At 44.1% G+C, this 16,723-nt stretch overlaps 1 protein-coding gene across 4 annotated transcripts in view; it reads left to right on the forward strand.

Annotated features, from left to right (window-relative positions):
- The window catches only part of LOC139275187 (microtubule-associated tumor suppressor candidate 2-like), an 876,619-nt gene that overhangs the window by 625,507 nt on the left and 234,389 nt on the right, over positions 1-16,723 (forward strand). For all 4 annotated transcript variants that reach the window (XM_070892299.1, XM_070892303.1, XM_070892301.1 and 1 more), the window contains one exon: positions 12,524-12,682. In XM_070892299.1, coding sequence (XP_070748400.1) covers positions 12,524-12,682 — 159 coding nt within the window. The remainder of the gene's footprint in view (positions 1-12,523; positions 12,683-16,723) is intronic.

Below are 16,723 nucleotides of genomic sequence, written 5' to 3' on the forward strand. Positions count from 1 at the left end.
AATATTCAAAATGGATTGTGTCATCAGTCTTAAAGTGCAAAATAAAATCCATTAAGACAGGATAAGTGCAAATGGCAGGGCTGCAAGATGAAATTATCTGCTGTGATAAAATGATACCAAAATAACCCTTCCTGGTCATTCTTTCTTAGAAGTATATTTTTCTCTTTGAGATCAGTGTTTCATCCAGTGGGTATCATGAGAGTGGAATTGTTTTTTGTAGTCTTGCTAGCACTCTGACATTTTTGTTACAATCTCTAAAATTAAACTTTCAAACATTCAAAATGTATCTAGTGAATTTGCTATTAGGTATTGCCATCCTATGTTAAACAGTTAACAGTTGTACTGCATTATTGATTTGAGTGGCACCGTATATAAATATCTTCCTAAAAAATTACAAAGGCTGAACTGGTAAAGCACTCAACCACCACCTCTATGAAATATAAATGTCGACACAGTTGGTTCAAACAGCTTTCAATATTTCAGATGAACTGAACTGCATTTAATGAGAAAATTGTTTTTTTTTCCCTGAAACTTGATCAAAGCAGCTAAAATAAGCGGTTGTAAAAAATGATATTGATCACTGGAATCTGGCCAGTTCAATGTAATGTGGAATCAAGTTTTCCTTTTCTGCCAAAACATTATTTTTTTATAAAATAATAGCATTTATACTATTTTAGTTGGTATAAATTTTTAGGAGATGAACAGTGAATGTAAAGGAACATACATCAGGTGCATTCTAACTCTTGACAATTACATTTAATTATTTTAATACATTGGCCCAGAAATTCCTCTCGAGGTCTTCCCGCAGGCAATTGCCTCCCAACCGGAGAATTTTTACGAAAGTACCTGGTGGTCTAGGAGGCGCCCTAGATTGTGGTGGGGAGGCCTTCTCTTCCCACGCTGCGAAGCGTGCTCCCGTCCGGAGGGTTCCCGAACAGACGATGCAGTCAAGTGTGACTGCTCAGCCAATCAGTTAAGTATTTCACAGGTTCCAATTAATAGCACTGAGACTCGCGTATCTACCAGTTCTCAGTGCTATTAATGGGAGCAAAACTAAACACAAAATAATAAAAATTAAAAAACAGACCACACATTTAAAATTAATTGAAATTAAAGTTATTATGTCTTATAAAAATAAAATATTTTCCAGATTTAAAAAAAAATGTTAAATTATGGTTAAAAATAAACTTACCGTAGTTGAGGGTTTTTAACAATAAAATATGTTTATAATTTTATTTTAACCTGTTTTTGTATGTTTTAAAACACTTGAAAGATTTTTGAGGACATTTGCTGGACAAGATATGCATAAATACCGCAATCTTGCCAACGCAAATGTCCTCGCTCCTGATATGCGCGAGATCTGTCAAGCTCCAGATCGGAAAAGCCAGTTTTCAGCACATGCGCATTGTGCGCTGCAAACCGGCTTTTCCGATGTCTTCCCGGGTTCATAGAAACTCCGTACGGGCCCAGGACGTCAGCATTTCTGGGCCATTATATTATTCCCTGGAATAATTTCAGTAATCAATTGCGATGGTGTATATGCTACATAACATTTGTCTGGAAATAAATAAACAGAGGCTGGTGACTGATTGGATCTGATACGTCTCCAAGGACCCAATGGAATAACATCGGAGTTTAGCTTTTTGGAAAAACCTGTACATTTGGGTAATTTCACATAGAATTGAACCAAAAGCAAGAAATTAACATACTGCAGTTGGCATGGCTAAAAAAAAATACCATTTGGTTTACTTAAGGTCTTTAAATTTGTGGCCGCTACATTAGAACATAAGAAATAGGAGCAGGAGTGGGCCACCTCGAGCCTGCTCCGCCATTTAGTAAGATCATGGCTGATCTGATCATGGACTCAGCTCCACTTCCCTGCCCGCTCCCCATAACCCTTTACTCCCTTATCTCTCAAAAATCTGTCTATCTCCACCATAAATATATTCAATGACCCAGCCTCCACAGCTCTCTGGGGCAGAGAATTCTGTAGATTTACAACCCTCAGAGAAGAAATTCCTCCTCATCTCAGTTTTAAATGGACGGCCCTTTATTCTGAGACTATGGGGCCGAAATTGATTAACTTACCACCCAGTGCTGCTGACATTCCTCTGCAACATCCGCCCAGTGCCATTTTCGATGTGGCCTGGAGGTGAGAACCGCCGGGAACCACCTGCTGACGTCAGCGTGGCGCAAGTGGACTCCCGCCTGCCGAGATGCCAGATTGGTGTGGGCGGGAGAACGGGGGTGGACCGCTGCGAGGAGGCTGGTCTGTCCCCAACGTTAAATAGGAAGGTCATCACAAAAATGTTCAGTAACATTTTTTCAATTATTTTTTCCACAGCGACTTAACTTGATAGGAAAAAAAAACGAATGATTTTTTTTTTTTAGGTCGTCGACCCTCCATGGGTTCGACTTCATCCTCGGCAACACTTAGGCGACAAGTGCCTCTGCCGCCAAGAGTAAGACCGCCTGCTCGCTGCCGCCCAGATTGACGGCATAAGTCAGCCATTTACCACCCGCCGACCTTCGAGGGACCTGGGCGATGAATATCCCACCCAAAGTACTGTCTGGTATTGTGGCGGCACTTGGGCGGGGGGAGGCCTTGACCAAATTCGGCCCCTTGGTCCCCGAATTTTAGTTTCCCCTATGAGTGGAAATATCCTCTCTGCAATACCCACCTTGTCGAGCACCCTCTTATATGTTTCGATAAGATCACCTCTCATTCTTTTGAACTCCAATGTTTATAGGCTCAACCAATCTTCATAAGTCAACCCCTCATCTCCAGAATCAACCTAGTGAACCTTCTCTGAACAGCCTCCAATGCAAGTATATCCTTCCTTAAATATGGAGACCAAAACTCCATGTAGTAGTCTAGGTGTGGCCTCACCAATATCCTGTACAGTTGTAGCAGGACTTCTCTGCTTTTTTACTGTATCCCCCTTGCAATAAAGGCCAACATTCCATTTGCCTTCCTGATTACTTGCTGTACTTGCATTCTAACTTGTGTTTCATGCACAAGGACTCAGATCCCTCTGTACTGCAGCACTTTGCAATTTTTCTCCATTTAAATTATAATTTGCTTTTCTATCTAAGTGGATAACCTCACATTTTCCCACATTATACTCCATCTGCCAAATTTTTCCCCACTCATCTGTCTATATCCCTTTGCAGATTTTGTGTCCCTGCCTCACAATTTGCTTTCCCACCCATCTTTGTATCATCAGCAAACTTGGCTACATTACACTCAGTCCCTTCATCCAAGTCATTAATATAGATTGTAAATAGTTGAGGACCCAGCACCAATCCCTGCGGCACCCCACTAGTCACTGTTTGCCAACCGGAAAATGACCCATTTATCCCGACTCTCTTCTGTTAGTGAGCCAATCCTCTATCCATGCTATATATTACCCCAACCCCGTGAACTTTTATCTTGTGCAGTAACCTTTTATGTGGCACCTTATCGAATGCCTTCTGCAAACCCAAATACACCGCATCCACTGGCTCCCCCTTATCCACCCTGCTCGTTGTATCCTCAAAGAACTCCAGCAAATTTGTCACACATGATTTCCCTTTCATAAAACCATGCTGACTCTGCTTGATTAAATTATGCTTTTCCAAATGTCCTACTACTGCTTCCTTAATAATGGACTCCAGCATTTTCCCAACAACAGAGGTTAGGCTAACTGGTCTAAAGTGTCCTGCTTTTTGTCTGCCTCCTTTTTCTTTTAAATAGGGGCGTTACATTTACAGTTTTCCAATCCACTGGGACCGTCCTAGAATTCAGGGAATTTTGGTAGATTACAACCAATGCATCCACTATCTCTTCAGCCACTTCTTTTAAGGATGTAAGCCATCAGGTCCAGGGGACTTTTCAGCCTTTAGTCTCATTATTTTACCGAGTGCTACTTCATTAGTGATAGTTCCTCCCTCCCTATAGCCCCTTGATTATCCACTATTGGGATGTTTTTAGTGTCTTCTACCATGAATTTGTTCAACACCTCTGCCATTTCCCTGTTCTCCATTATTAATTCCCCAGTCTCCTCCTCGAGGAGGCCAACATTTACTTCAGCCACTCTTTTCCTTTTCATGTACCTGTAGAAACTATCTGTTTTTATATTTCATGCTAGAGTACTTTCATAATCTCTCTTTCCTCTCTCTATCATTTTTTTAGTCGTTCTTTGCTGGCTTTTAAAATTTCCCAATCCTCTGGCCTCCCACTAGTCTTGGCCACATTATAGGCCCTTGTTTTCAATTTGATACCATCCTTTATTTCCTTAGTTAGCCTCAGATGGTTATCCCAAAATATAATCCTTCTCATTGGGATATATTTTTGTTGCGAGTTATGAAGTATCTCCTTAAATGTCTGCCACTGCTCATCAACCATCCCATACTTTAATTTATTTTCCCAGTCCACTTTAGCCAACTCTGCCCTCATACTTTGGCAGAAAAAAAAATCAAAGAGCAAGTTATTATTTAAATGGAGAAAGATTGCAAAGTGCTGCGGGACCTGGGGCTACTTGTGCATGAAACACAAAAGGATAGTGTTATACATATAAACTTGTATTTACTCTGTACAGCCACCAGAGGGCTCATCCCCTGGAGTCCCAAGGGATCCCATAATCCCTTGGGAGCACAGGTATTTAAGGAGGCCTTACAGGTTGGAGAGGCAATCTGGAGACCTGCAATAAAAGACTAAGGTCACACTTCATGGCCAATGCCAAGTACGAAAAAGTTTGAGCATGTGCTCCAAATGTCCTTCAGATTCACAATGTCCTGCAAGGCGTCTTAGCTCAGTGACATAACTCGCCGCTTCCTGGCCTTCAGACCTTTTGTAGGTGTAGAACCAGTACCTCGCCATCAGAACGCTTTCCTTCGGGTTCAGATGCTCCAGGACCAGTGTGCACAAATCATCATACGATTTCTCTGTGGATTTCGCTGGAGCAAGCAGATTTTTCACGAGGCCATACGTTGGTGCCCCGCAGACGGCGAGGAGAATCGCCCTTCTTTCGGCAGCATTCACTTCTCCTTCCAGCTCATTGGCCACAAAGTATTGATCAAGTCACTCTATGAAGGTTTCCCAATCATCTCCCTGGGAGGCTGGGCTGCCCGAGACGCGGCATCGGGAGGCTCGGAGGGAGGGGGGGTGGCAAAAGAGGACAGGCTGGGCTCAGCGGCATTGGGAGGAGGGAGAGGAGATATATTAAAGCTCACACCCATTTCAAGCAGGAACTGGCTGTCCATTTCTAGGGCTGCTCAAAAATCGAATCGGGTAGGGTTCTGGCAGCAAGCAGTCAGTATTTTTAAACTCAAACGGGACGTCACAGCAATGCACTTCAAAAATGGCCGAGTGTCAAGTTTCGGCGTTACTGTGCAATCATTGGGGCTGACACCACTGCGCACGCGCGATGCTGCCAGCACTTGTTTCAGCGCAGGCCTGTAGCTCCGCCCCCCACTGATATATCTGCGCCGCACCAGGGCACTGGAGGCTCTGCAGAGCAGCCAGGATGGGGCCATTTTTTTTGGGGGGGGGGTGGGGGGCGCAGTTTATAGCGCACAAAGTGTCAGTGCGGCAAAAAAACGGTATGGTCAAAATTGGGCCCATTGTCTACATTACTTCCATTGTTGCCCATATTGTTTCTTTCCCCCCCCCCTCTATTCCAGCTCTTTCTTAAAAAGGTATGAATCTCTTCTATCCTTTGTTTTTTCCACCCTCCCCCCCCAAGCCTTTCTTCTGTAAAAATGCAGTCCATTCCATGTTCCCTGACTCATCACTCATCCTTGATGAACAATACACCCGAGACAAATTCAGAGGTATCCAGGGGCCAAACTGCTGACATTTTTGTTCATTTGTTTGCAAACCCAAATATTGCAACTTTTCCAAAGTGTCCATAATACCGTTACAATAAGTGAAGTGAGATTAAAGATGCCACAGTAATATGGAAAATCTAGAACGATGCATCTGAAGGAATGATCCATGTGTGCATATTTCCAGAAGACCTGCCAAGACCTTGCTAAATGCTGTTGTAATCATTAAAACTACTGTTCCAAAAGGTCAGATAAGCACCTTATGGAGTCTGGCAGATGGTATCCCACTTGGTGCTGTTATACATAAAAAATAATGAATGAGTAGGCACAGGTTATTGGTAACAAGAGGACAATTTTAGCATGAGTCTCTCAAGAAGCTTAACAACAAAAAAGCAGTTTAAATCAGCATTTTCTATAACATGAAGTTTAGTAAACTTTATTTTCCCCTAATTGTCATCCCCTCAGATATGGCTCAAGCTTGGGTTTGAATTTACCACCAACAGCCTCTCTACAGTGCCTCACACAAGTGGCCATTCTTCATGTCCAAGTCTAGACATGAAGTATTGGCTGGCTATTTCACCATGGTGGGAATCACAGCTAAGCTTAAATTTGTCCCTAAGTGGCTGCAACAAGCCTCAGAACTACCCCAGCCGAGTGTGGCCAGTGGCTTCTGTGCTGGTCAACAAGTTTTTTTTTAATTCCAAAAGGGCCTCCATCTATGCAGTCAATCACCCTGCAATTGATGGCACAGGCTAAGGTGACCTTTAAATTGTTCGAACCCACATTGCCTGAATGCAAAGAATGAACAAATGTTCCTGGTAGCCAACTTTGCTAAGGTGCAAGTAATGAGAAATTTGTTGGGATGACTTATTCCTGTCATTTGCATGCTATTACAATATGTCTGCCTATTAATATTGATGGAAAATCCTGGAAGTGGTGCGGAGCAACAGGGAACTGGCAGAATGGCTCCTGGTCTGCTGAAGTTATGACAGAAGCTCTGGCTAACAGCTTTTGCAACTGAACCAGAGGCAACTTTTGTAAACTTTGATTATAATCCAGTATTTGAGACACATCAAAAAACTATAGGGCCCAAAATTGATTGCCTTACCGCCCACTGCCGCCAACATTCCTCTTGAAGTTGCACCCAGTGCCACTTTCCATTTGGTGTGGAGTGGGCAGGAGGGGAGAACCACCAGGAACCGCCCGCTGATGTCAGCGGACGGCCGAGTGGTGCAACTGATCTCCCACCCACCGAGATGCCATATTGATGTGGGCGGGGAGTCGGTGCCAGAATGGGGAAGGACCAATGGCTGGAGGCTGTTCTATCCCTGACGGTGAGTATGAAGAGCTGAAAAAAAAAGTTAGTAAACATTTTAAAACATTTTTCTTTACAGCAACTTACACCCTGGATGGGGTCCCCTGAAGATGTTCCAATGTTTTTTTTTTGATGATTTTCCTTTTCGGATCTTCAACCCTCAGTGGGCCCGACTCCATCCTCAGTGGCACTTGGGTGGCAAGAGCCTTTGCCGTCGAGATTGGAAGCTCTCGCCGGCTGCCACCCAAATTGGCAGTGCAAGTCCCTCTTTTGCCACCCGCCGCCCTTTCAAGGACCTTTTTGACGAAAATCCCACCCAAAGTACCGTGAGGTACCTTGACGACCATCAGTGGTCCTTTGGGCAGCACTTGGGCGGGCGAGGGCCTTCACCAATTTTGGCCCCATAGGGACTAACATTCTTGGGGTGGGAGAGGGCACAATTCAGGCAATTTCAGGAAGGTACAAGAATTTGGGCAGCACTTGGATCTGCCTGGTTTCCACTACAGGAAGGCTCCTTCCTCAATTTGGATTGGACTGCCTCCCCCCTCCCCCTACCTCGCAGCCAGCTTTGGGGGCAATTCTGGAAGCTTCCTGGTACACCATCCTTAGGCCCTTTGGAACCCACATCTGTTTCATTCCCAGGGATGGGGAGCGCAGCCCACCCTGATACAGGCACCGGTTTCATTGTGTGCCTGTATCGGAGTGGGCTGCTCCCCCCATCCCTGGGATTTGGGACAGGATCAACATCCTCTCCAGCAGAAGGCCATAGGTCCCGCTCTGCTACATAAATGGCAGTGGAGCAGGAGCCCTGGAATTTTGGGCCCAAATTATAATGAGGGGTCATTCAAATTGACGGCTACTAAAATCCCAGAATGTGAGGTGCCATTGATCCAAAAATAAAGCAGCTTCATGGGCCCAGGAATATTCAGTAATCTCCTTAATGCGGTGAAAAGTACCATACAAGGCCTTTTATATCATTGATCAGTTCCAGGAAATGGCTCCATTTATTCACTTTACTTTTTGAAGCTAAGTTTAAGCCTAATACTATATTAAAGATTTATGCATAGAGCCAATGGAGTTACGGGATCAATACACTTCATCTATGTTACAACAGAACTCTTGCAAGCCATGTACTTTAAGACTGTTTTAAAGAATGTGTGACTTAAGGTGTCGACTGTGCATGGTCCATGTCTGAGCCATACAGGAGGGCAGGTATCACTACGGCCCGATAGACCATGAGCTTGGTGAAAGTTTTGAGGGCCTGGTCTTCAAACACTTTTTCCTCAGGCGACCGAAGGCTGCACTGGCGCACTAGAGGTGCTGTTGCATCTCATCGTCAATGTCTGCTCATTGATAAGAGGCTCCCGAGGTATGGGAAATGGTCCACGTTGTCCAGGATCTTGATGTACAGTAGACACCTCAAGTCGCTGGTGCAAGGGTCAAGGATGTCTTGGAGCGGGTGCAGGACATTCTAAAAAGGGAGGGAGAACAGCCAGTTATCGTGGTGCACATTGGTACCAACGACATAGGTAAAAAAAGGGATGAGGTCCTACAAAATGAATTTAAGGAGCTAGGAGCTAAATTAAAAAGTAGGACCTCAAAAGTAGTAATCTCGGGATTGCTACCAGTGCCACGTGCTAGTCAGAGTAGGAATCGCAGGATAGCGCAGATGAATATGTGGCTTGAGCAGTGGTGCAGCAGGGAGGGATTCAAATTCCTGGGGCATTGGAACTGGTTCTGGGGGAGGTGGGACCAGTACAAACCGGACGGTCTGCACCTGGGCAGGACCGGAACCAATGTCCTAGGGGGAGTGTTTGCTAGTGCTGTTGGGGAGGAGTTAAACTAATATGGCAGAGGGATGGGAACCAATGCAAGGAGACAGAGGGAAACAAAAAGGAGACAAAAGCAAAAAACAGAAAGGAGATGAGGAAAAGTGGAGGGCAGAGAAACCCAAGGCAAAGAACAAAAAGGGCCACTGTACAGCAAAATTCTAACAGGATGAAGGGTATTAAAAAAACAAACCTGAAGGCTTTGTGTCTTAATGCAAGGAGTATCCTTAATAAAGTGGATGAATTAACTGTGCAAATAGATGTTAACAAATATGATGTGATCGGGATTACGGAGACGTGGCTCCAGGATGATCAGGACTGGGAACTCAACATCCAGGGGTATTCAACATTCAGGAAGTATAGAATAAAAAGGAAAAGGAAGTGGGGTAGCATTGCTGGTTAAAGAGGAGATTAATGCAATAGTTAGGAAGGACATTAGCTTGGATGATGTGGAATCTATATGGGTAGAGCTGCAGAACACCAAAGGGCAAAAAACGTTAGTGGGAGTTGTGTACAGACCTCCAAACAGTAGTAGTGATGTTGGGGAGGGCATCAAACAGGAAATTAGGGGTGCATGCAATAAAGGTGCAGCAGTTATAATGGGTGACTTTAATATGCACATAGATTGGGCTCGCCAAACTGGAAGCAATACGGTAGAGGAGGATTTCCTGGTGTGCATAAGGGATGGTTTTCTAGACCAATATGTCGAGGAACCAACTGGGGGGAGGCCATCTTAGACTGGGTGTCGTGTAATGAGAGAGGATTAATTAGCAATCTTGTTGTGCGAGGCCCCTTGGGGAAGAGTGACCATAATATGGTGGAATTCTGCATTAGGATGGAGAATGAAACAGTTAATTCAGAGACCATAGTCCAGAACTTAAAGAAGGGTAACTTTGAAGGTATGAGGCGTGAATTGGCTAGGATAGATTGCGAATGATACTTAAGGGGTTGACTGTGGATGGGCAATGGCAGACATTTAGAGACCGCATGGATGAACTACAACAATTGTACATTCCTGTCTGGCGTAAAAATAAAAAAGGGAAGGTGGCTCAACTGTGGCTATCAAGGGAAATCAGGGATAGTATTAAAGCCAAGGAAGTGGCATACAAATTGGCCAGAAATAGCAGCGAACCCGGGGACTGGGAGAAATTTAGAACTCAGCAGAGGAGGACAAAGGGTTTGATTAGGACAGGGAAAATAGAGTACGAGAGGAAGCTTGCAGGGAACATTAAGATGGACTGCAAAAGCTTCTATAGATATGTAAAGAGAAAAAGGTTAGTAAAGACAAATATAGGTCCCCTGCAGTCAGAATCAGGGGCAGTCAGAATCAGGGGAAGTCATAACGGGGAACAAAGAAATGGCAGACCAATTGAACAAGTACTTTGATTCGGTATTCACTAAGGAGGACACAAACAACCTTCCAGATATAAAAGGGGTCAGAGGGTCTAGTAAGGAGGAGGAATTGAGAGAAATCTTTATTAGTCGGGAAATTGTGTTGGGGAAGTTGATGGGATTGAAGGCCGATAAGTCTCCAGGGCCTGATGGACTGCATCCCAGAGTACTTAAGGAGGTGGCCTTGGAAATAACGGATGCATTGACAGTCATTTTCCAACATTCCATAGACTCTGGATCAGTTCCTATCGAGTGGAGGATAGCCAATGTAACCTCACTTTTTAAAAAAGGAGGGAGAGAGAAAACAGGGAATTATAGACCGGTCAGCCTGACCTCAGTAGTGGATAAAATGATGGAATCAATTATTAAGGATGTCATAGCAGCGCATTTGGAAAGAGGTGACATGATAGGTCCAAGTCAGCATGGATTTGTGAAAGGGAAATCATGCTTGACAAATCTTCTGGATTTTTTTGAGGATGTTTCCAGTCGAGTGGACAAAGGAGAACCAGTTGACGTGGTATATTTGGACTTTCAGAAGGCTTTCAACAAGGTCCCACACAAGAGATTAATGTGCAAAGTTAAAGCACATGGGATTGTGGGTAGTGTGCTGACATGGATTGAGAACTGGTTGTCAGACAGGAAGCAAAGAGCAGGAGTAAATGGGTACTTTTCAGAATGGCAGGCAGTGACTAGTGGGGTAGCACAAGGTTCTGTGCTGGGGCCTCAGCTGTTTACACTGTACATTAATGATTTAGACGCGGGGATTAAATGTAGTATCTCCAAATTTGCAGATGACACTAAGTTGGGTGGCAGTGTGAGCTGCAGGGAGGATGCTATGAGGCTGCAGAGTGACTTGGGTAGGTTAGGTGAGTGGGCAAATGCATGGCAGATGAAGTATAATGTGGATAAATGTGAGGTTATCCACTTTGGTGGTAAAAACAGAGAGACAGACTATTATCTGAATGGTGACAGATTATGAAAAGGAGAAGTGCAACAAGACCTGGGTGTCATGGTACATCAGTCATTGAAGGTTGGCATGCAGGTACAGCAGGCGGTTAAGAAAGCAAATGGCATGTTGGCCTTCATAGCGAGGGGATTTGAGTACAGGGGCAGGGAGGTGTTGCTACAGTTGTACAGGGCCTTGGTGAGGCCACATCTGGAGTATTGTGTACAGTTTTGGTCTCCTAACTTGAGGACGGACATTCTTGCTATTGAGGGAGTGCAGCGAAGGTCCACCAGACTGATTCCCGGGATGGTGGGACTGACCTATCAAGAAAGACTGGATCAACTGTGCTTGTATTCACTGGAGTTCAGAAGAATGAGAGGCGACCTCATAGAAACGTTTACAATTCTGGCGGGTTTAGACAGGTTGGATGCAGGAAGAATGTTCCCAATGTTGGGGAAGTCCAGACCAGGGGGCACAGTCTAAGGATAAGGGGTAAACCATTTAGGACCGAAATGAGGAGAAACTTCTTCACCCAGAGAGTGGTGAACCTGTGAAATTCTCTACCACAGAAAGTAGTTGAGGCCAATTCACTAAATATATTCAAAAGGGAGTTAGATTAAGTCCTTACTACTAGGGGGATCAAGGGGTATGGCGAGAAAGCAGGAAGGGGGTACTGAATTTGCATGTTCAGCCATGAACTCATTGAATGGCGGTGCAGGCTAGAAGGGCCAAATGACCTACTCCTGCACCTATTTTCTATGTTTCTATGTTTCTATGTAAATACCACAAACAATGTCGCCGCAAGATCCTACAAATCCCATGGGAGGACAGACACACCAACGTTAGCGTCCTCGACCAGGCCAACATCCCCAGCATTGATTCCGAAGGACTGCCTGTGATGATGATGATGATGATGAAAGAATGTGCACCAATGAATGTCCCACAGCTGGACATAAAATATAACCAGAAAATTCAATAGCAAGAGCCCAGTACCTTACCAGCAAATGTAACTGAAAACGTTAACACACAATGATAAAAGCAGGGGATTTTTTTTGCTTTCGACTTTATGAATCACAGATTGGAATTTAGTTTTTCAAAATGCAAATTAGGGAACGTCTTAATGTTTCACTTATTTATTAAATGTATCTTTAACAAACTATATAGTTTTGATTGGATGGCAAGGTCCATGTTTTGTTGTGAAATTATAATGAGCACACAGTGGAATTTTTGCAGGTTCCAACAGTGGCAGTGAAGAGAAAATCAGCTCAAAGGCAGCAGCCTCAGTTAATGATGTTTCCAACGGGGTTGGGAAGATTGGACTGCAGTCTCCGAGCAATACAGCAGCAAATCGCTGGAGTCTGCTTCCTGCACCTAAAACCACAGCGGCAGGCAGTGAGTATTAACAAAAAACAGCCCATAGTTAGTACAAAATGTCTAAAATTGTCTACATGCAATTTGTGTACTTGAATATTTCAAGCCTGAAAATGAACCCAAGGGAATTTCAGTTCCACACAATCTGCTTTGAGCACCAAATGTTCAATAAATTAAATTGCAGTGACAGGAAGGTATATCAGTTAGTTAGGAATGTATTTAGTAACGATACACAATAGTAAATATTTAATAGTAAATCGTTTATTTCATATATGATTTTTTACATCAGTATATGTGCACATTCTGGCAGACAAAAAGCAGGAAACTATAAACCAGTTAGCCTAACATCTGTGGTTGGGAAAATGTTGGAGTCCATTATTAAAGAAGCAGTAGCAAGACATTTAGAAAAGCAAAATTTTGTCAGGTAGAGTCAGCATGGATTTATGAAGGGGAAGTCATGTTTGACAAATTTGCTGGAGTTCTTTGAGGATGTAACGAACAGGGTGGATAAAGGGGAACCAGTGGATGTGGTGTATTTGGAGTTTCAGAAGCCATTTGACAAGGTGCCACATAAAAGATTACTGCACAAGATAAAAGTTCACGGGGTTGGGGGTAATATATTAGTATGGATAGAGGATTGACTAACTAACAGAGAACAGAGAGTTGGGATAAATGGTTCATTCTCTGGTTGGCAACCAGTAACTAGTGGGGTGCCGCAGGGATCAGTGCTGGGACCCCAACTATTTACAATCTATATTAACGACTTGGAAGAAGGGACTGAGTAACGTAGCCAAGTTTGCTGATGATACAAAGATGGAAGGAAAAGCAATGTGTGAGGAGGACACAAAAAATCTGCAAAAGAACATAGACATACTAAGTGAGTGGGAAAAAATTTGGTAGATGGAGTATAATGTTGGAAAGTGTGAGGTCATGCACTTTGGCAGAAAAAAAAATCAAAGAGCAAGTTATTATTTAAATGGAAAAAGATTTCAAAGTGCCGTAGCACAGCAGGACCTGAAGGTACTTGTGCACGAAACACAAAAGGATAGTATGCAGGTACAGCAAGTGATCAGGAAGGCCAATGGTATCTTGGCCTTTATTGCAAAGGGAATGGAGTATAAAAGCAGGGAAGTCTTGCTACAGCTGTACAAGGTATTGGTGAGGCCACACCTGGAATACTGCGTGCAGTTTTGGTTTCTATATTTACGAAAGGATATACTTACTTTGGAGGCAGTTCAGAGAAGGTTCACTAGGTTGATTCCAGGGATGAGGGGGTTGACTTATGAGAAAAGATTGAGTAGGTTGAGCCTCTACTCATTGGAATTCAGAATAATGAGAGGCGATCTTATCAAAACATACAAGATTATGAGGGGGCTTGACACGGTGGATGCAGAGAGGATGTTTCCACTGATGGGGAAGACTAGAAATAGAGGGCATGATCTTAGAATAAGGGGCCGCCCATTTAAAACAGAGATGAGGAGGGTTGTAAATCTGTGGAATTTGCTGCCTCAGAGAGCTGTGGAAGCTGGTACATTGAATAAATTTAAGACAGAAATAGACAGTTTCTTGAACGGTAAGGGAATAAGGGGTTATGGGGAGCGGGCAGGGAAGTGGAGCTGAGTCCATGATCAGATCAGCCATGATCTTATTGAATGGCACAGCAGGCTCGAGGGGCCATATGGCCTACTCCTGTTCCTATTTCTTATGTTCTTATGTACCTGTCTCACTCGCAGTCACACCCTCCTGTCCCTGTCCACATGTCAATTCGAAAGTATTTAATCTCAAGGGTGTGGCTGCCTCCTGGAGGAAAAGGTCCAGGTAACTTTCTCCCTCCCTGATGTCTCACAATGTTTGCAAATCAGACTCCAGCTCCTCAACTCGGAGCCGAAGTTCGTCGAGCCGCATACACTTACCACAAATGCAGTCGCCCTGGAGCAAAGCGTCCAGAAGCTCCCACATATTGCAGCAGCAACACATCTCCAGTTCTCCCATTATTTTATTTAATTAGTTTAGTGTTAATCAAAGTATTTGCTTTATATAGTTTATTAAATTAGTTAAATAAAGGTTAGTTTTTAGAATTTAGTTATATGCTATATGTTAACTTAAAAGAAAAACTTAACCCACAATCAATACCAATCACTTACCTGCCTTACCTGTGATGTCACACTGCAGAGTTCTCCCCAGCCAGAGCCGTGCGATCTCCAGGGAGAGGCAAAAAAAGATAAAAACCCAGGCCAATTTGGAAAAAAACCTGGGAAAATTCCTTTCCGACCCAACCAGGTGATCAAACTAGTCCAGGAGATCAGACTGGCCGCATTCGATTCCTTGAAGTTGCAGGTCTCCTGCGGCTTTTATCCCCACTCTCAGGCCTCGGTCTGCTCCCGTTCAGGTACGCCGCCGCTCTGCGGAAGAAGTTAGGAAAACCAAGGCAAGGCAACACCTCCCGCCCCACTTCACTGAATTCTCCCACTTACCAAACTCTCAAGTTTCCCACTCTGTGCGACTGCATTCCATTCTGCTTTTAAACTGCTTGTGGCTCACCACTGGTCAGCTGTTTAAAGAACCGGTTTTAACTAGTTTTAATTAACTGGCTAATTAGCTAACTACTGGCGAGCTAGCTTGTTTGTCTCTGCTTAAGCCGAAAAGAATCCTAAATATTTAACTGTTAATCTTACTTAGAAGCTACTAGTAATTGCCAGTAGCAATTAACACCAGCCTCCAAATGGTTTAAAAGAGATTGGGCTAGCATCTCACTTTTTTTCCATGCTTAACGCCCACTTAACGGCCATTTTACCGCTGAAATGACGTATAACGCCCAGATATCACCCATTTAGCCACAAAATGGAAACTGACAGGCATTTCTCGGAAACTTATCGCTGAACGTTACTTTCCCCATGTGCTTAACGTTGGATAAAATAATAATGCCGCCCGCTCACTTGTTTGGGCGGAATAATCAGAATGGGCGAAATCAATGCCCATAATATCGCCCAGCGTTAATTTCCGTACTGATTTAATGGCAAGATTCAATAATACTGCCCGCCCACTTTTTTTTGTCGTAAAGAGCGTATTTACCGAAACTAGCGGCCATCAGATCGCCCAGCGTCACTTTCATAACCTCGCACACACATCGCCCACAATATCAGTCGCCCAAAAAACCGCCCAAAAAAAGTGGAACGAACCGGAACTAATCACAGCGTTATGGATGCCATGTTCTACATCAAATGTCGCATCCTTTAAAAGGCTGCTGTTCTTCAACCTCGTGGAGGTTCGAATATATTCTGGAGGTCGTTGGAGTTGATGTGAACATCTCTACAAACATCTTGACCATACTGTGACCAGATTGAAATTGAACAGGTGTCTTCGTCGGTGTAGTGTATGGAGAAAGAGTCACACTGAACACTGTGAGCTCAAAGGAAAGTTTGACCGTTGTCTTTTATTGCGGGTCTCCAGAGTGCCTCTCCAACCTATGAAGCACTCTTAAATACCTGTGCTCCCAAGGGATTATGAGATCCCTTGAGACTCCGGGGAATGAGCCCTCTGGTGGCTGTACAGAGTAAATACAAGTCCAGATACATAACGACATTCTCCCCCCAAAGTCAATAGGGTAACTATTTACAATGTGAGTCGATCTGGGGCCTGTCTTGCCCTGGTTGATCGTCTTGGTGTGAAGGCTGGTGTTGTTGAGTCATTTGTTGGGCCCTCGCTGGGCTGCTGTACAACTGGCCTTGCTGGGCTGCCTGGTGTGTTGGGCCCTGCAGGACTGCTATGGGTGATGGGTTCTGCTTCGTGGTCAACCGTGGTGTCGGTTGCCACTGGTGTGTATGTTGGGGGCTCAAAAAAGGTAGGGTCCAAGGTGGGTTGCTCAGGATAGTCCGTGAATCTGAGTTTGATTTGGTCCAAGTGTTTCCGGTGAATGAGTCTATTTGAAAAACACCCTGCTCCCCTCTTTGGCCACGACAGTGCTGGGAAGCCACTTGGGACCTTGTCCATAATTTAATACAAATAAAGGATCATTGACTTCAATCTCGAGTGACACATTTGCGCTATCATGGTATGCACTTT

Source organism: Pristiophorus japonicus, chromosome 10 (assembly GCF_044704955.1).
Source record: "Pristiophorus japonicus isolate sPriJap1 chromosome 10, sPriJap1.hap1, whole genome shotgun sequence".
NCBI classification, from domain to species: domain Eukaryota; kingdom Metazoa; phylum Chordata; class Chondrichthyes; family Pristiophoridae; genus Pristiophorus; species Pristiophorus japonicus.